The 21,264-nt window shown below is 39.2% G+C and overlaps 1 protein-coding gene across 3 annotated transcripts in view; it reads left to right on the forward strand.

Annotated features, from left to right (window-relative positions):
• The window catches only part of PSEN1 (presenilin 1), a 74,621-nt gene that overhangs the window by 51,732 nt on the left and 1,625 nt on the right, over positions 1 to 21,264 (forward strand). For all 3 annotated transcript variants that reach the window (XM_029237916.1, XM_029237913.1, XM_029237914.1), the window contains 4 exons: positions 257 to 355; positions 7,636 to 7,722; positions 10,648 to 10,821; positions 20,148 to 20,266. In XM_029237916.1, the coding sequence (XP_029093749.1) occupies positions 257 to 355; positions 7,636 to 7,722; positions 10,648 to 10,821; positions 20,148 to 20,266 (479 nt within the window). The remainder of the gene's footprint in view (positions 1 to 256; positions 356 to 7,635; positions 7,723 to 10,647; positions 10,822 to 20,147; positions 20,267 to 21,264) is intronic.

A 21,264-nucleotide genomic window follows, 5' to 3' on the forward strand; every position in this document is an offset into this window, starting at 1 on the left:
ACTGTAAACTAACCAAATAGCAGTCAAACCAAAATGAAGCTTGCACAGGTCTCTGTGTGGTTTTGTGTATTTTGTTTAGATTGTCTCCATCCGCCTCCCCCATCAGCTTACCTGCTGTTTATTTCATATTAATTCAACATCTTTCTGTGTAAAAAAAAATTAAACCTTTTCAATTGGTTAATTCCTCCCTCACACACCCATTTACAAGTTTAGCCAATACATTTTTCAGATGTCTTTTCTATTTTCCTTTTTCTAGATTTAGTGGCTGTTTTGTGTCCAAAAGGCCCACTTCGTATGCTGGTTGAAACAGCTCAGGAGAGAAATGAAACTCTCTTTCCGGCTCTTATTTACTCTTGTAAGTATTTCAGAATGATGTTAAGTTAGTGAACAGCTTAGAATTTACAGAGATTCAAACACATGTAATTATGATCATTATCGTGGTACTTTTTCTCACCTTAAATGCATAGCATTGATGGAAATGCTGCAGATCTGTTTCCTTGCAAATTATTATCTTCTGCCTGACATTGGTTCAAGAGAGTTTTCAGTATGTGTGGAGATAGAAGAAATATTTAGAGATTGAGGAGCCAGTATTCTCATTTAAAATCTTATTAATCAAGAACTATTGAGTACTCGTTATATACATATATTGTAGGTGGATCTTGCACTAGCATGTTGAAAGAATTGTACTTTTCCTTCAGAATGTGTTTGCCCTTTTTTTGGTTTTAGAGTCATACACTTCCTAATCATTCAGTAACTATTTATTCATCATTGACCTGATCTGCTCCCACAGAGCACTGTGGAGGATATAAAGATGATTAAGAGGGACTTCCCTGGCTGTCCAGTGGTTAAGACTCCATGCTTCCAATGCAGGGGGCCTGGTTGGGGAACTAAGATCCCACCTGCCATGGCATGGCCAAAAACTAAATTTAAAAAAATATATATGATTAAGATACTTTGCTTTCCCTCAGAGTGCATTTGCTTACATTTTTGTTTTTTGGCTGTGCTGCATGGCATGTGAGATCTTAGTTCCCCGACCAGGAATCGAACCCAAGCCCTCAGCAGTGAAAACTCAAGAGTCGTAACCACTGGACCGCCAGGGAATTCCCTTGCTTACAATTTAGAAGTGAGATAAGACAAGTATGTAAACAACATTCGAGGCAGGCTGTTATCCGATTATTCAGAAGGAACGCAAAATGCAGAAAGAGCTCAAAACAGGGAAAATCTAAATGGGGAATCAGAGAAAGGCTTCATGGAAGAGACAGCATTTGGATTGAACCTTCAAAGTGTGGGTAGGGTTTCAGCAAGCGCAGACGGAAGAGTCATTTCCAAAAGTGGGCTTGGGGACTTCCCTGATGGCGCAGTGGTTAAGAATCCGCCTGCCAGTGCAGGGGACACGGGTTCGATCCCTGATCCGGGAAGATCCCACATGCCACGGAGCAACTAAGCCCCTGTGCCACAACTACTGAGCCTGTGCGCCACAACTACTGAAGCCTGCGCAGCAACAAAGACCCAATGCAGCCAAATAAATTTTTTTTTTAAAAAAGTGGGCTTGTCACAAAGAATGGCTTGGAGGCATAAGTGTGGGGCATCTTCTTCAAATTTCAAGTGTTCAGTTGACTAGAACATGGAGTACAAAATAGGGAGAGTACTAGGAGATGGGTTTGGAAAGGCACTCGGCAAGATCACGGATAGCTTTGAGGGACTGGTTTAGATCTCTGTATTCTATTCATGATCACTTGGGAATCACAGAAGGTTCTTAACAGAAAACTAATGTGATCAGAGCTGTGCCTTTGTAAGCTTGCAGCATTGTGCAAGATGAACGGGAGGGAGAGAGAACGGGAAGCATAACTAAACAGATATTGCCATGATCTAGGTGGAAAGTAATGAGAGTCTGAATTATGGGATAGGTAATGGCAGTCAAGGGAAAGGCCTTGATGAGGGCTTTTGGAGGTAGTTTCAGTCATTCTTAGTGACGAGTGAGAGAAGTTTAAAGCTTAAAGGGAGGATGATAAAGAAGAGAGGTTTTTCTTATTTGAGAAATCTGTGTAGTGTTGCCTGTAGCCCATATCTAATTTTCTTGGCAGGACCTGTGAGCCATCCAGGTAGAAATTTCCGGCAGGAGTTTAGAAATGAAGTACGGGTGCAAAGGAAAAGGTTGATAATAGAGATGCAGAATTGAAGAACATCAGCATGGAGGTGACAGTTGCAGCTGTGGGAGTGGATGAGTGATTCAAATCAAAGGAGAAGAGAAGAGGACACCAGGAGTAGATCTTTGTCAACTACTATGTTTAGAGAGTGAGAAATGAAGAGAGAATAGTAAATGGAACATAAGAAAATATCAGAAAATTGGGAAAACCAGCATTTTTCACTTAGCAGTAGCATGACTATTTTTTCATATCAGTACGTGAAATGTCTGCATAGTTTTCTCTTATATAGATATTAAATAAAGGGTATCTTTATTGATCATTTCCCATTACAAACAATGCTTGCAGAGAACATTTATGAATTTGTGAATATTGTTGTACAGATACATTCATAGAAATGGAATTGCTAAGTCAAAGGATGTGTGCCTTTAAATTTTGATAGATAGTGCCAGATTGCCTCCTCAAAAGGCTATACCAGGGCTTCCCTGGTGGCGCAGTGGTTGGGAGTCTGCCTGCCGATGCAGGGGACACGGGTTCGTGCCCCGGTCCGGGAGGATCCCACGTGCTGCGGAACGGTTGGGCCCATGGGCCGTGGCCGCTGGACCTGCGCGTCCGGAGCCTGTGCTCTGCAATGGGAGAGGCCACAGCAGTGAGAGGCCCGCATACCACAAAAAAAAAAAAAAAAGGCTATACCAATTTATATTCCCTTCAGTAGTGTGAAGGTCCTAATTAACTAACACCTTCATTATCACTTGTTTGTGTATGTGTATGGGAAACTAATAGACAACATCTTATTTTAGTTTTCATCTTGGCTTATTGACTAATAACTATTAGTTAATAGTAAGTAATAACTATTAGTAATTAATAACTATTAGTTAATAGTAAGTAATAACTATTAATGATTATTTGGACTTTTTAATGTATTTTTTAGCTGCATGTGTAAATTTCTTGTTTTATGACTGGCTTGGTATTGTATTTTTCCATATTTTAGAACTAATTTTTAATTATACAAGTAATACATTAATACTTTATCATTGAAAAAATTTTTGAATTACAGATAAATTTAAATTTCATTGTAACTGTCATCCCCAATCTTAATACTTTACCAAGCAGTTACTTACCAGTATTATCAGTGTGATATATATCCTTGTGGACTTTTGGCCTATTTATCTGTTGAGTTATTGAAAAAGCAGAGTTTCAAGAAGGAGAGAATGTCAGATGCTATAAAGGAGTGAAGGATGATGAGGACTAAGTAAACCATATAGAATTTGGTGCTTTAGACATCTTTAGTGACATTTAAGAGAGCAATTTCAGTAGAATGATAGGACCAGAAGCAGTATTCCAAAGGGCGGAAAGTGTGCGTCTGTGTGTGTGTGTCTGTGTGTGTCTGTCTGGGTTTTGCTGGCACTGGCAGTGGAAGTGATACAGTGGACAGAGACTGGGTGATGAAGAAGGAGAGGTAAGTATCACCTACTAGTTCACAGGCAGAGCAGTGGTGACTTGAGAAGAGAACAGGTATGAGGAAAGATGGTTCCAGGAGAGAGAAGGTTGAGGGAAAGGAGCCAGTGGAGAAAGGCTTTGAAGAGACCAGCAAAAAGAAGTAATTACTGGAGCAAAGTAATAAACAAAGCAGGTAGAAATAGCTCTAAGAGTTCAGTAAGAGGAATTAGATGAGAATAGTGCAAGACCCGGAAGGAAGGAGAAGACAGAAAAGCAGAAGATAGTGGAACGTAGAGAGAGGTCAAGTTGGGAGCACGTGTTAGTTCACCTCAGTCTTTCTTGTGAACTTGCTTGAAGTCCCTGTTGTACTCTATATTTTTTAATTGTGGATGTCAAAGTGAAGGGATTGTGAGTTTTAAATTTTTTCTTAGTTTTAGGATTTTACATTTTTCTACCATTGTATCTATTGTTAGTACCAAGATAATGCTGTGTAACAAACCCCCTCACAACTTAATGCCTTAGGGGACTTCCCTGGTGGCGCAGTGGTTAAGAATCCACCTGCTACTGCAGGGGACACGGGTTCGAGCCCTGATCCAGGAAGATCCCACATGCCGTGGAACAGCTAAGCCCGTGCGCCACAACTACTGTAGCCCGTGTGCCTAGAGCCCGTGCTCCGCAACAAGAGAAGCCACCGCAGTGAGAAGCTCAAGCACCGCAACGAAGAGTAGCCCCCGCTCGCCACAACTAGAGAAAGCCTGCATGCAGCAAAGAAGACCCAACGCAGCCAAAAATAAATAAATTTATTTTAAAAAAAACAACAACTTAATGCCTTAAAAATAATTATCAGTCACCATCACTCCTGCACCTGCGGGTCAGTTGACTCAGCTGATCAGACTTGGCTGTGGTACCTCTGCTCCACATGTTCCCTGTCCTCCTTGGGCCAGTGGGTTAACTGAAGATGTTCTTGTATCTGGAGAAACAAGAGGACAGCAGGCCTGTTAAGTATTAGCACACTGTCATCTCTGTCCATGTGCCATTGGTTGAAGCAAGTCACATAGCTGAGTCCCTGGTCAGGAAGAGGAAAACTGCATTCCAATCTCAGCGAGACCATGGCAAGAGTGTGGGTGCAGGAGGGGTGAAGAAAGGATCTTTCAGTCTGCCACAACGTTAAGCATGTATGTTAATTTTATACTCAGAAAAAGGACTTACTGTTTTTAAAAAAATCATTCGTATATAATATGAATTTTTAAAAACTCAAGTCTGTATAACAATCAATATTGAGATATTTTTGCAGTAATTCCACACATATGGGAAAATATAAGCATAAAACTTTACCTCCTGTGTAGATGAAATAGGTTCAAGAAAGTATCTGTTCTCATGAAATACTGAATCTTCAGTGAGCATTTCATACATTGAGTTTGACAGGTTTTTTTTCAAGTAGAATATACAAAAAACAGCAATATTAATCAGTTCTTTCCCCCTGAAATGGATATAAACATTAATATGAAAAGTTTTTAAGTCAGTCCTCTCAGTTATTTGTTCTTTAAAAATACAATCCTTTGATGCCTTTGTATACTCCCCAGTTAAGAGTATTCAGTTTGCAAAAGGGTCTTACCCTCAGGAAACATGTGAGCATTTTTGTTTGTTTTCTCTATCCCTTGTTTGGACAGGAAGAATGTACACCTACTCTTTGGTAGCTTTTCAGAAAACAAAGATAACAGTTCCTTGAGGTTGACCATTATGTAAAGTTTTTCTCTGATTTCATATCAGTTTGGGAAGTTTTTAGATTGTTAATTTTTAATTCGCATATTTTTCTATTGATCTAAGATGTTTGGTGTTAAGTTGAAAGATTGGAAAGCGGGTTTTTTAGATATTATTTTAGTAATGTTAATTCATTCAGCAAATATATATTCTGCTCATGATAATTTACATCAGGGGTTAGCAAACTACTGCCCATAGCCAAATCTGGCCCGTGGCCCGTTTTTGTATAGGCCTGAAAGCTAAGAATGGTTTTTACATCTTTAAAGAGTTAATGAAAAAGAAAAGAACAAAGAAGAATATGTGACAGAGGCCAGATGTTGACCCACAAGCCCCAATATTTACTCTCCGGCCCTTTACAGAAAAAGTTTGCTGACCCTTGATTTCCATGGTTAATATTAAGTGTTAAAAGAGTTTGTAGCTTTATCTTTCTATACTTGCATAAAGAAAGAAAATCAAATAAATACCTGCTGCCTTCATTGCCAAGAAGACTACAGAAATTCGTAAACCCCAGTGGTTGCCCTATTTCCTCTTCATTGGGTTTGGATTTAGTTACAGTGAATCCCCAACCTGGCTAATATTTACTTTGATCAGTTAGGTTATCATATAATGGAACTTGTCTGACCTCTGAATTACAAAGCTATGATGAATGAGTAAGTGCAGCTATTACAGGATTTTTATCCTCTTTGGTTATGTATTTCTTTCATAAGCTATTCAAGAAGCCTTAGAGTATTAGGAAAATGGATATGATTGTAAAATCAGTGATGCCAGAGAAACAGAAAATGCCAAGTATCTTGTTTAAAATTGCTTACCATTACTGGATTGGACTCAGGTTGCTGCTGGCTTGGTTTCTGCTGTCACTGTATGGCACATGTTTGTATGTATTTTTGTATTATTGTTGGTGTATCTTCCGGATAAATTCCAAAAGTGTTATTGCTGGGTCAGGGGGTAAATGTACATGTAGTTTTGTTAGATGTTACCAAATTCCCCACCATGTTTCATCCTACCTGCAGTATGTAAGAGAAGCACCATTTTAAAGTATTCACATTGCCTCTTAATTAAAATGTGACAAGATGTGTGTGTATATCTAGAGCTATATAGATATATTGATATATATGTATTTTTGTGGAGGGGACATAGAAAAGGCAGTTGACTATCCGTTTATGTTTATTGCTTTTAACTTTTTTTTTTCTTATTCCCTGTATATAACACAGTTTAGCATTATTGAAAATCCCAGAAGTAAGACATAACATGAAGGGAACATACTCGTTGCATCTTTCGAATTACAGTAATTCATCCGATGCTTTGTGAGCCCCAGTTTGTCCTCTAATTTAGTTCCAATAAGTAATTTTCACTAGTGAATTCACACTGTTTTAGGATATTCAACTAGTCGAGCTGTTGTTTCAGTGGAGTCTTGCTGGCCTGAACAATTTTCCTTCTGGTTACTTTTCAGGGATTATAAATAACAATGAGCAGTTGTATTATAGCAGCTACAGTTTGAAAGCTACAGTAAATGTCCAGTTTCAGAATTATTTTTTATCTGCCAAAATCAAAGAGAACCTTTTGTGGTTTTTATTTTTTTAGTAAATTTATTTATTTATTTTTGGCCGCATTGGGTCTTCGTTGCGTGAGAGCTTTCTCTAGTTGCGGCTAGCGGGGGCTGCTCTTCATTGCGGTGCGCGGGCTTCTCATTGCGGTGGCTTCTCGTTGAAGAGCAAAGGCTGTAGGTGCGCAGGCTCAGTAGTTGTGGTGCACAGGCTTAGTTGCTCCGCGGCGTGTGGGATCTTTGCGGACCAGGGCTGGAACCCGTGTTCCCTGCATTGGCAGGCAGATTCTAACTACTGCGCCACCAGGAAAGTCCCTGTAGTTTTCTCTTTAAAAAAAAAAAAAAAATTTATTTATTTATTTATGGCTGCATTGGGTCTTCCTATTCGTTGCGGTACGCAGGCTTCTCACTGTGGTGGCTTCTCTTGTTGCAGAGCACGGGCTCTAGGCGCACAGGCTTCAGCAGTTGTGGCGCACGGGCTTAGTTGCTCCACAGCATGTGGGATCTTCCTGGACCAGGGCTGGAACGCGTGTCTCCTGCATTGGCAGGCGATTCTTAAGCACTGCACCACTAGGGAAGCCCCGTCCCAGTCGTTTTTAATATGCATTTGCTTCTGATTGTTAGGGATTCTTATGGTGACATTAAGAAGATTGGTGATTTGTGTGGAGAAATAACAGCCTGCTCTCTATTCATGAGCTTTCCTTTTGTGTTTCCAGTCCTTACCTGGACTTTTGTCTTTCTCAACAGCAACAATGGTATGGTTGGTGAATATGGCAGAAGGAGACCCAGAAGCCCAAAGGAAGGTATCCAAAAACTCCAATTATAATGCACAAAGTAGGTGGCTTTTATTTGGTAATTTCCTGGTTTTCACGGTCATTGTCATCTTATGAGTTATGAAGCAATGATTTTTTAACCACTTTCTTTTGAGAATCTCCTGGAAGCTGTGGTAATACCTAGCAAACACAGATAAATATTTGAGTTCACATGCTCCAAACCCAACAATCAGCCAAGGCACCCTAGGTTAAGAATTTCTGCCATTAAACACCATTAATTCCAGTATGGAAAGGTTCAAGTTGAGGCTATGGTTTTAAAAAGGTAGAATAAACACTCTCTTCAAACATGTAAAAATGAGAACCTCTTGTCTGACAAGTCCAGAGTAACTGAAGTATAATTTGATTTGAGTTGTGATAATGTTTATGTTGAGAAGATAAAATATTCCAGGTGGACATGACTTTCTGGAGGAGGGTAAGAATGATGACCTAGGATGGGAGATTGAAAGGCCCACTTGTGGATACTACAGAAGATGTTAAGGCAAACACAAGTTAGGAGGAGTTATAATTAGAAAAGTTGAGGAATAACAGCACAATATCAATAGTCAAAAAGAAAGGAAACCTTTTTTTTTAAGAAAAACAAGGACTAACCTTATGAGGAAGCTGACAAACAGAGGCGGAATAAAGGTTGGTCAGAGAAGAGAAAAGGGCCTTAATTGAGTTGCTGTTTGTCAGGAAAGGGAGAGTTTAGGTTTTCTAGAGCCAAGAAAACTGCTGTTCTAGCATTTGGGTAACTGCAAGGAGGACGCTTTCAACTTAGAATTTGGGACCAAAAGATATTAGGCCCATTCTGCAGTGAGCGAGGCAGCAAAACAGGGTGGCATTAGACCAGCAGTAGACCTAGTAGAGAAGTGGGAAATAGAGGAAACAGTTGCTCCAGGTCTGGTTGTTGTGTTAACCTTGTTAAGCTAAAGAAAATTGAAAGATTAATTGTCTGTGAGTATACATGTATATATATGTGAGTATGAGTGTCTTTTGGGTACATCAAGATTTTGTTCTTTTGACAAATGTTGATTGAGCACCTAACTGTGTGCCCAGTATTTGTTAGGCACTGGGGATATAGCTCTGAACGAGAGGTCCCATTCCTGTGGAGTTTATAGCCTATTTGGGGAGACACGCATGTTGAACAAATAATTCATTCAGGTTGTGATAAGCACTACAAAGGAGAAGTGTAAGTTGCTATGAAAGTTTATAGTGGAAGAATTTCATTTGTTCTGGAAAGTTAGGAAGGCTTCCCTGGGGAAGTGATAACAGGAGATGGCCAGCCAAAGAGAGGAAGAAGAGCTTTCTAGAAGAGGAAGCACCATGGGCAAGGACCTTGAAGTGAGGGGGAGCTGGGTGAGCTGCAGAGTTCCTCAGTGGGAGTGTGGTGGGCGTTCTTCATTGTGTTGACTCCCCTCACATTGTTTAGCATTCCTGGCCCCTCACCCACTAAATGCCAAGGGTAGCTTCGAGGTTTGCAATAACCATAAACTCCCCCTCCTAGTTATTTCCAAACATCCCATGGAAGGGAGGTGCTACCCCCAGTTGAAAGCCTCTGTGTTATAGGAACTAGAAGTTAGTTTGGAGCAAGGGGGTGTAGGATTCCAAGAGGGACGTCTGTAAAGGAAAAAAGTAATAGAACTCAGAGGTTGCCCGAGTGCACCTAAGATAAAAACATCAAGATACAGCATTATGAGCGTGCTATTTATAATTAATTATGGAGGTAGATACCAAAATAAACAGCTGAAAGGGTTGAAGGTAGGGTGAGGGTCGGGAGTGAGGAGGGATAGGGCAGAGCAGGCACTGATGTTTTTATTTCTAAATCGTATACTTTTTTGATTTTATAAACTAGCTCAGGGAAGATTCAGGTTTTGTGGAGACCTGGTTAAGAAAACAATGCAAATTAAAAATACAAAATTGCTAGAGCCCCTTTCAGAAAAATGTCCATGCAAGCGAGAGGCCTGAAGTATGCAAGCTTCATTTATTCATAGTAGATGAATAATATGAACATGTATTAATTTTATAAAAAATAAATGAGAAAAAAGAGTATTATCAACTTCACTTATGTATTTTAATTATTTTTGACGTATGGAAGGTTCTTGAGACAATCATGTTATACTCACAATTTTCAGTCAGACCGAGTCATTATAACAAAATGACTAGCCCATAAAAAAATTCACTCCCTCCTTTCCCATCCTCCCAGCCCCCAATAGTGGTCTACTTGTATAACTTAGTCACTAAAGCCAGTGGTGAGTGCCATCAATCAGTGAGTGCCAGCAGCCCCAGCTGCAAAGATCAGAAGAAATGTTCTCTCACCTGACCAGAAGTCCTGAGGTGTAGGCATTTGCACGGCTGGCTAATTTTATGACTGGATAATTATCAGGGGCCCCAGTTCTTTCCCGTCTTCCTGCTCTGCTACCCTTAGATATGAGCCTGGTCCTCAGCCCTCTGCTCCTCATGGTCACAAGATGACGACTGCAGTGCCAGGCATCATATCCAGATAACACAACATCCAGGGGAAGAAAGGGGCTGTTTGTGTCTCCTTACGTCTCTCTCAAAGAGTGAGAAAACTTTTCCCCAAATTTCCAGCAGACTTTGTCTCACCACACATTGGCTGGTACCAACCCCACAGCTTTAGAGCTTTCATTGGGAAGAGGAATTGTAGGATGACCACACTTAGCTTGGACTGAACTGGATTTACCACCGGAGTCATGGGTGGGAGGTGGAAACCCAAATAAATCAGTACTCTGCCCTCAGGAAAAAAGGGGAGAAATAGCTGTTGGGGAAGCAACCAACAGGCACTGAAATAACCCGTGATTTGTGGTTTAAGAGCCAGCTAACCCACCTAGTTACGATGACAGGTAATTACTGTTTCCATGTAATTTTCTTAAAGGTATTAAGAGATTTTTCTAAGTAATACAACTGTGATGTTCACTTTTTCTTGAAGGCACAGAAAGTGAGTCACAAGACCCTGTGACAGAGAGTGATGATGGTGGCTTCAGCGAAGAGTGGGAAGCCCAGAGGGACAGTCGCCTGGGGCCTCATCACTCTACGGCTGAGTCGCGATCTGCTGTACAGGATCTTTCCAGCAGCATCGTGGCCAGTGACGACCCAGAGGAAAGTATGTGCCTTTCTCTACATTGGAAATTCATGGATTCCTTTAGGTGCTGCAGTATCAAACTCTCCCAAAATAAAATGAATCAAAGTGTTACAGTCTAATTCTAAACAGCAGTGCAGCTTTTAGTAGGAAATAATAGTTGGTGCTTTTCTCATAGTTAAATTTGTTAATGGACCAAATTCTGCACCTCAGATTTTTGAAATTATCCCTTTACAGCCTGATCTTTGGCATTGATTTTATAAGGTAAAAAAAAAAATTTTTAATATTATTCTGATAAGACTTCATGTCTACAAAATTTTCATTAATATATTTCACTCTTGCTGCACAGAGACCTATGGATTTAAATGCTTCACCCTTTTACATTGTTACTGCCCTTTTTCGGCAAGCACTGTATTTTATTAATTTTAAAGAAAATCAAAGGGATTTAGGTTCTCTGCAGAAATGTAAGAGTTTGTTCAATGTCTAAGGTGTGCTGTCACTGGGATTCAGGTCAGCACTTGGGGCTTCTTAGGATATTAGCCAGTAGAGCCCCCTGGTTAGGGCTCAGTCATCTCTTTACTTATTCTTAGTTAGAGAGGTGATTTACTGAATAAGAAGAGATTAGCACATTTCCCAACTAAGTTACCCTCAATTTTTTCGTTTTCACAAAAGTGAAAAGCTTGATTAAAATATTACAGCGAAAATATTAAGTAGTTTCAAAGAAACAGACACTAGATTCCTTAGCTTCTCTAATCACTATTAATTGTGACCTTGACCTTATCCTTCAGCTTGATCAGAACACTTCTTACAACTCACCATTAGTGTTTTATCTGGGTCAGAACCTGGGCAGATCCATGACTTTGGTGCTGGGCGAGTTTTCCAGATTTTAGAGCCATCTGCAGCCTGCAGCTTTCACACCCTGGGAAACTAGACACAGTTGCCTCCTCTTATGGCCAGCCTTGAGCTTGCGTTTGCTGATGTTTTCTCTGCTTTCAAAGTTATCACTGTAATTAGTTGCCTCTTGTCTTCCTTTCCTCTTTCCTCAAAGATGCATACAGCCAAAAGAAAGAAATACAGCTGTTAAGCATAGCTGCAGTGTGATTCTTTCACGACTGCCTTTCCTACTTGAAGATTCTCTCTCCTGATCATCTCTTCATGTCCTTCTCTTCATCTCTAACTTTTTTTTTTTTTTTTAAGAAAAACCCAAGTATTGCCCCTTCTAACTTCAGATTAATATTTTCTTTATCTGGGACCAATATAAACTAATAATTGATATTCTTTCCTTATCTTAGCATCCAGAACACACATAACCATATCTGATTGCATTAGTGTGTTAAACCAGAGTTGTTACAGAAAAGTCTCAGTTTACAATAGAATTTGACATGTAAAGGCAACCTTTTAAAAATCAAAAATTAATCAGGAAGCTGAACACTGAGAGATTTTAATTAGAAATGTAAAACATGTTTATTCAATGTGCAGTTGGCCTTCTAGTGAATTTCAAACTACACTTCTTCCAAACTTCATGCCAATAGCAAGCCTCAGTGTACTACTGATAGATTTAAAATTGATCAGAGTAGTGAAATTAACCTGTTGTTTCCAGGAGTAGAAATTTAACTCATAGAGGTTCTTTTTCTATAACCTCAAGGGAAGAGTGGGAGATGGATTTTGTTATTTTCTTCAAGTGGAGGAAGAGGTTTTAGTAGTTAAAACACAAAATAATAAATTTCAGGAAGTTTTTTATATGTTTCTGTTTATTAAAAAGATAGTAGGAAATATTCATTATTTTATTATGTTATAGTTACATTTAAGCTAGGCATATATTTTGCTAGATGTCCTATAGCGAAATCTTACAATTAAAGTAAATATTCACCATCATTTATTATTTTTACCATGTCTTATGTTTGGTAGACCTGCAAATGCCCCTTTTAATACGAAAGGAACTCCATCATTACTTAAAATTATTTTTCAGAGTGGGCAAAACAAAGCAAGACAATAGGAGACCTAGACAGCAGTAAAGCAACTAGCATCCAATCTCAGCATTAGTACTTGGCAGTGGAATACTGATAATACTTATGTCTAACTTAAGCACTTTCCATTGCTGTGATTTTAGTTGTTTGGCCATGGCATATCTTTACTGAATAAATCCAAGAAGCTGTTTAAAGAAAACATATTCCCGAGCAACGTGATTTTTCTTAGGTTTTATGTACTGATTCATCCAGTCTCTTCTGGTTATGGAATATAACTTGTTGCTTCAGTAAGTGCCTAAAGAAAAAAAATTGATGGTTACTTCTTTGTTTCCTGACTCTTTTAATTTTGCTAATAAAATACATCTATATTTCTCTCTCCATTAAAATGAATTCTGTAGAATATAACTAGCATTTGCCATAATATTGTTATTATTTAAACAAGCATAAGCCTTTAAATGAAAAAAATGTGAGGCTATAATTTTAAGCTTGATTTGGTACATTATTTTTGTTTATTTTTTGATACCTCTGTTGAGACATAATTCACATACTATACAATTCACCCATTTAAAGGGGTGACATTAGTATATTCACAGAATTGTTCAACCATCACAATTGATTTTAGAACATTTTCAACACCTCATAAAGAAACCCCAAAAAAAAAAAAAAAAAAAAGAAACCCCATACTCCTTAACATCACCTCTTCAATCCCTCTCATTCCCCGCCATTTAAAGTGGACAATGCAATGGTTTTTGTTAATAAATTTATTTATTTATTTATGGCTGTGTTGGGTCCTTGTTGCTGTGTGCGGGCTTCCTCTAGTTGCGGCTAGAAGGGGTGCACAGGCTTCTCATTGCAGTGGCTTCTCTTGTTGCGGAGCACAGGCTCTAGGCGCGTGGCCTCAGTAGTTGTGGCATGCGGGCTCAGTAGTTGTAGCTCATGGGCTCTAGAGCTCAGGCTCAGCAGTTGTGGCGCACGGGCTTAGTTGCTGCGTGGCATGTGGGATCTTCCTGGACCAGGGCTTGAACCTGTGTCCCCTGCACTGGCAAGCGTATTCTTAACCACTGCGCCACTGGGGAAGTCCGCGATGGTTTTTATTATAGTTGTGCAACCATCACCACATGCTAATATTAGAATATGTTCATTACCTCAGAAAGAAACCCTGTACCCATTACCCCTATTCCCCCCAGCACCAGCAGATATACTATCATAATAGATTTGCCTCTTCTGGACATTTCATATAAATGGAATCATACACTGTATGGTTCTTTGTACTGATTTCTTTCATATAGCATTATGTTTTCAGGTTTTTTTCTATGTTGTAACATGTATTAGCATTTCGTTTCTTTTTATAGCCAAATAATATTCCATTGTACGGATATGTCACATTTATCATCCATTCATCAGTTAATGGGCATCTAGATTGTTTCCATTTTGAGCTATTATGCATAGTGTTGTGTGAACATTCATGTACACATCTGTGTGGACACATGGTTTTATTTCTCTTAGGTATATACCTACAAGTAGAATTACTGAGTCATATGGTAACTCTATGTTTAACATTTTGAGGAACTACCAGACTGTTTTCCAAAGTGTCTGCACCATTTTACATTCCCCGCAGCAGTGTATGAATGTTCCAATTTTTCCACAGCCTCACCAACACTTGTTATTATTTGTCTTTTTGATTATAATCATTCCTAGTGGGTGTAAAGTGGTATGTCGTCAGGGTTTTGATTTGCATTCTTCTGATGGCTAATAATGTTGAGTATCTTTTTGTGTGCTTATTGGCCATTTGTATATTTTTTTGGAGAACTGTCTATTCAGATCCATTGCCCATTTTGGGGGTCCTTTTTTATTATTGAGTTGTAATCGTTTTTTATGTATTCTCTAGACACAAGTCTCTTATCAGAGAAATGCAACATTTTTCTTCAGCATTATTTTTAAAAATTCATTTCTATAGCATTTTTTTTTCTGAACAACTTAGTTTCTTTCAGTTAGTTTCTTTTTTTTAATTTATTTATTTTATTTATTTATTTCTGGCTGCACTGGGTCTTCGTCGCTGTGCGTGGGCTTTCTCTAGTTGCGGAGAGCGGGGGCTACTCTTCGTTGCCGTGTGCGGGCTTCTCATTGCAGTGGCTTCTCTTGTTGCGGAGCACAGGCTCTAGAGCACAGGCTCAGTAGTTGTGACGCACGGGCTTAGTTGCTCCGCGGCATGTGGGATCTTCCCGGACCAGGGCTCGAATCCGTGTCCCCTGCATTGGCAGGCAGATTCTTAACCACTGCATCACCAGGGAAGTCCTTCGTTATTTTTTTATAGTACTTACTATTTGGAATCAAAAGTATTTCTAAGACTGTCATTTGTTTAGCCTCTGTGTGTGCCAAGAACTTTTCCTGTATTATTTTTAACGCTGATACTAACCTTGTGAAATAGCTCTGTAATCCCCATCTTGTAGCTGAAGAATTTGAGGATTAAAGAAGTTAGTAAACTTGCCCTGGATCACACTAGTACCTAAACAGTAGAGTTGGACTCTTCTCCACAACTGAAACTGGTGATAATATTCATCAGTCTGGGAAGGTTAGCAAGTTAAAGGGTAACTGACCATGTAATTCATAGCATCGGATTTCAGGGTTGTATGTTTATTTTTTCCACTATGGAAGACGTTGCTCTGGCTTCCACGATTTAAAAAGAACAATGGTTTCTCAGTAAGATCTTTTATTTTTATTTTTTTTTATTTTTGGCTGGGTTGGGCCTTCGTTGCTGTGCGTGGGCTTTCTCTACTTGTGGCGAGCGGGGGCTACTCTTCGTTGTGGTACGCGGGCTTCTCTTGTTGCAGAGCACGGGCTCTAGGCACACGGGCTTCAGTAGCTGTGGCATGTGGGCTCAGTAGTTGTGGTGCATGGGCTTAGTTGCTCTGTGTCATGTGCCATCTTCTTGGACCAGGGATCGAACCCGTGACCTCTGCTTTGGCAGGCGGATTCTTAACCGCTGCACCACCAGGGAAATCCCTCTCAGTAAGATCTTATTAATCAGAACTCTGCCCCTTTCTCCCGCAGACTCTGCTTCTCAAGGCCCTCAACACCTATCTTCCAGAAGTAGTTTCTGTAACTCAGGCAACAAAACTTTAAGATCAGGATCACACTTCAGTTAGGAATAGTTACATAACAACCAGAAAGGTAAAAGCCAATAGTAAAGCTTAATGGGTTACTGTTGAGCCCCAAGTCAAAGCATATTTTATTTATTTATTTTTTAAAAAACAGTACATGTTCATTGTGGAACTTTTTTTTTAAATAAATTTATCTATTTATTTTTGGCTGTGTTGGGTCTTCGTTGATGCACGCGGGCTTTCTCTAGTTGTGGTGAGCCGGGGTTACTCTTCGTTGCAGTGTGCGGGCTTCTCATTGTGGTGGCTTCTCTTGTTGCAGAGCACAGGCTCTAGGCTTGCAGGCTTCAGTAGTTGTGGCATGCAGGCTCAGTAGTTGTGGCTCGCAGGCTGTAGAGCACAGGCTCAGTAGTTGTGGCACACGGGCTTGGTTGCTCCGCGACATGTGGGATCTTCCCGGATCAGGGCTCGAATCCGTGTCTCCTACATTGGCAGGCGGATTCTTAACCACTGCGCCAGCAGGGAAGTCCAAAGCATATATATATATATATATATATATATTTTTTTTTTTTTTTTTTTTTTTTTTTTGCGGTACGCGGGCCTCTCACTGTTGTGGCCTCTCCCGTTGCGGAGCACAGGCCCTGGACGCGTAGGCTCAGTGGCCACGGCTCACGGTCCCAGCCGCTCCGTGGCATGTGGGATCTTCCCAGACCTGGGCACGAACCCGTGTCCCCCGCATCGGCAGGCAGACTCTCAACCCCTGCGCCACCAGGGAAGCCCCAAAGCATATTTTTAAATACGTAGTTTTGTTTATCATTTTGAAAAGAACTTGAAAAGTTAAAAATAATGTTTGACAACAGAAAACCTAGGGCCTTTGCATTTCTGTGTATGTTTTAGGATCAGCTTGTCAATTTCTACAAGCTGATCCTAAAATTTTTTGGAAGTGTAAAGAACTTAGAATACCCAAAACAATTTTGAAAGCGAAGAAAAAAGTTGGTGGACTTAAGCTATCTGATTTCAAAACTTACTCTAAAGTCATAGTAATCAAGATCAGACATATAAATCAAAGAAACAGAACTGAGAGTCCAGAAGTAAAGCCTTATATTTATGATCAATAATTTTTTACAAAGGTGCTAAAATAATTCAATGCCAAAAGGATATAATCTTTTCAACAAATGGTGCTGGGACAATTGAATATCCACATGCAAAAGAATGAATGGAAACCCCTGTCTCACCCTATCCATCATGCACACAATCCCAAATTAACCCCAAGTTGGTCATAAACTGAAATGTAAGTGGTAAAACTCTAAAACTTCTAGAAGAAAACATAGGAGAAAAACTTCATGACCTTGGGCTGGGCAAAGAGTTCCTTAATATAACAGTGATACATAGAAGAAAAAATTGATAGATTGGACTTTGTCAAAATTGAAAACTTTCACACTTCAAAAGATACCATTAAGAGAAGAAGTATTTAGGGAATTCCCTGGCAGTTCAGTGGTTAGAACAACACGCTTTCACTGTCAGGGGCACCGGTTTGATCCCTGGTTGGGGAACTAAGATCCCACAAGCCACACAGAGAGACCAAAAGAAAAAAACAGAGAGAGAGAGAAGAGGTATTTATATACCCGTGTTCATAGCACTGTTCACAATAGCCATGAGATGGAAGCAACCTAAGTGTCCACTGGCTGATGAATGGATAGACAAAATGTGGTGCTTACATACAATGGGATATTATTCAGCTTTAAAAAGGAAGGAAAATCCAATACATGCTGCGGCATGGATGAGCCAGGACATTATACTAAGTGAAATAAGCCAGTCACAGTAAGACAAATACTGTATGATTCCACTTAAATGAAGTACCTGGAGTAGTCAGACTCAGAGATGGAGAGTGGAATGGTGGTTTCCAGGGGCTGGAGGGAGAGAGGAAGGAGGAGTTACTGTTTCATGGGTACAGAGGTTCAGTTTTGCAAGATGAAAAGAGTTCCGTGGATGGATGGTGGTGATGGTAGCACAACAATATGAATGTACTTAATGCCATTGAACTGTGTATTTTACCACAATTAAAAAAAAAAAAGATACCATTAAGAAAAGGAAAAGGAGCCACAAACTGAGAGAAAATATTTGCAAATCATTGCAAATCCTGTTAAAGGATTTATAGTTAGGGTATACAGAGAATGCTCACAACTCAGTAATAGGAAGATAACCTAATTAAAAAATAAGGTAACACTTTGGGTAGATATTTCCCCAAAGGAGAGATATAATGGCTAATAAAGCACATGAAAAGATACTCAACATCATGAATCAGAATGGCTATAATCAAAAAGACAGCAATGCCAAGTGCTGGTGAGGACTGAAGAAGCTGGAACCCTTGTGCACTGCTGGTGGGAATGTACTGGTACAGCCAGTATGGAAAACAGTTTGGCAGTTTCTCAAAAGGCTAAACATAAACTTACCATATAACCCAACAGTTCCACTCCTAGGGATCTACCCCATGGAAACGAAAGCAGTCTGCCCACACAAAGATGTGTGCACTGATGTTCGTAGCAGCATTATTCATAATAGCCCCAAACTGAAAATAATCTAAATGTCCATCAACTGGTAAATGGATAAACAAAATATAGTATATCCATACAATGAAAAACTATTCACCAGTGAAAAGCAACAAACTACAGACACATGCAATGTCATGGATAAACCTAAAAAATGTTATGTTAATACAGATGGCCAACAGGCATATGAAAAGATGCTCAACATCACTAATCATTAGAGAAATGCAAATCAAAACTACAATGAGGTATCACCTCACACCAGTCAGAGTGGCCATCGTCAAAAAATCTACAAACAGTAAATGCTGGAGAGGGTGTGGAGAAAAGGGAACCCTCTTGCACTGTTGGTGGGAATGTAAATTGGTGCAAGCCACTATGGAGAACAGTATGGAGGTTCCTTAAAAAACTAAAAATAGAGTTACCATAGGATCCTGCAACCTCACTCCTGGGCATATATCTGGAAAAGACAAAGACTCTAATTCAAAAAGATACATGCACCCCAGTGTTCATAGCAGCAATATTTACAATAGCCAAGACATGGAAGCAATCTAAATGTCCATTGACAGGAGAATGGATAAAGAAGATGAGGTACATATACACAATGGAATATTACTCAGCCATATAAAAGAATGAAATAATGCCATTTGCAGCAACATGGATGGACCTAGAGATTATCATACAGAGTGAAGTAAATGAGACAGAGAAAGACAAATATCATATGATACCACTTACATGTGGAACCTAAAATATGATACAAATGAACTTACATACAAAACAGAAATAGACTCACAGGCATAGAAAACAAACTTATGGTTACCAAAGGGGAAAGTGTGGGGCAGGGGGGATAATTTAGAAGTTTGGGATTAACAGATATACAGTACTATATTTAAAGTAGATAAACAACAAGGACCTACTGTGTAGCACAGGGAGCTATTTTCAATATCTTGTAATAACCTATAATGGAAAAGAATCTGTAAAAAAAATATATATATATATATATATCTGAATCACTTCGTTGTACACCTGGAACTAACACAACATTGTATGTCAACTATACTTCAATTTTAAAAAATTACGTTAAATGAAAGAAGCCAGCCACAAAAGACTTAATATTGTATGAGTCCCTTTCTGTGCAGTGTCTAGAAAAGGCAGATTTATAGAGTTAGAAAGCAGATCAGTGGTTGCTTAAGGCCTGGGAGGGGAGTGGAGATTAAGTGAACACAAGGTATCTTAATTGGGGTGATGGAAATATGGTGGATTGTGGTGATGGTTGCACAATTTTTTCAGTCATTGAATTGTACATTTTACAGTGGGTGCATTTTATGCAATAAATTATACCTCAGTAAAGCTGTTTTTCAAAAAAAAGGAGATGATACCTATCTCATACGGGTTCTTGTGAGGATTTATTAGAACAAGTGCAGGTATAAACTAGGCATTCAGTAGATGACAATTACTATTTATTGTTATTATTTTTGCTATATAACAGCAGCATCTACTGTTAAGACACCAGAGTTAGCCACAAAACATCTGAACCTCCTGTTATAGAAAACCAAAAAAGAAAGGGAAAACGTAGCTAAAGCCTAATTTTGTGTGATATCATTTACTGACTTCTCATTCAGCATAGGATGGGGGGCAGGGGGCAGCGACAGTTTTGAATTGTGAAGTCATAGCAAAGAGTGACAAACTTTCTTTTTTTTAAGAGTGACAAACTTAATATTTTTATAATCTTTCCTTTTTAGGGGGAGTAAAACTTGGATTAGGAGATTTCATTTTCTACAGTGTTCTGGTTGGTAAAGCTTCTGCAACAGCCAGTGGAGACTGGAACACAACCATAGCCTGTTTTGTAGCCATATTAATTGTAAGTATACACGGATTAAAAACGTGTCAGAACTCATCTCAAAATTCTGATTAAAAGGCGGTCCTTTTAACCCCAGCTAGGCTGAGTGTTCCAATCACCTGGGGAGCTTTTTAAAAAACACAAATAATTGGACCTCACCTGAGTAATTCTCTACCTGGCCACACATTAATATCACCTGGGAGCTTTTAAAACTGTGGGTCTCTACCCTGAGATATTAGTGGGCTGGCCAAAAAGTTCGTTCAGGCTTCTCCATAAGATGTTATGGAAAACCGAAATGAAGTTTTTGGCCAACCGAATATTTAATTTGTTTTAATTGTGTGTTTTTTTTAAAGTTCCCCAGGAAATTCTGGTAAGTACCTCCGAGTAGGAACCATTGCTTCAAGCCCAGCAGCATAGATAATGTAAGGAATTAGATCAGTCTTAAAGGGGTAAGCAGATCCTCACTTAGTCTGCGTTTGGTGGTGGTATTGTGTTTAAGGCCACGACCTGCAGCAGTGTCCTTTGGGCAGTAAGTATGAGGCAAGAAAAGCTAACTCAGTGCACGATCACACATAGATTTTGCTTATAGTGCTACAACGTGAGCCTGAAGCTTTCAAGACAATGATTTAAGTAAATAACTCATATTTCTTATTGCTATTTTTGCTAAAGATGTGATATCTTTGATATATGTGAGTGAAGTTGGATGAGAGGTTAGACGAGAGCCTTTACTTATCCATTTATTTTATGATTACACTTGTGATTTATCTTGATCATATGACCAGTTAGAATTTTCATTTATTACTCTTTTGAGGTTAGTTTTCTGGATGTGTTGAAGCTTTTAAGAAGAAAATTACTTACTTTGGATAAACCTTATATGCAGCTCACCCTCCAGACTTTATAGTTAATGTCTCAGTAACTAGGATAAAAAATGGGGTGTATTATATAGCTGCTCTGTGTTTATAAGAAAACAGTATACACTTTATAAACAAACTTTTATTGGTTTATTCCATGAGCACCTT

This window comes from Monodon monoceros, unplaced genomic scaffold (assembly GCF_005190385.1).
Source record: "Monodon monoceros isolate NGI ecotype Baffin Bay Population unplaced genomic scaffold, NGI_Narwhal_1 Super_Scaffold_21, whole genome shotgun sequence".
Classification (NCBI taxonomy): domain Eukaryota; kingdom Metazoa; phylum Chordata; class Mammalia; order Artiodactyla; family Monodontidae; genus Monodon; species Monodon monoceros.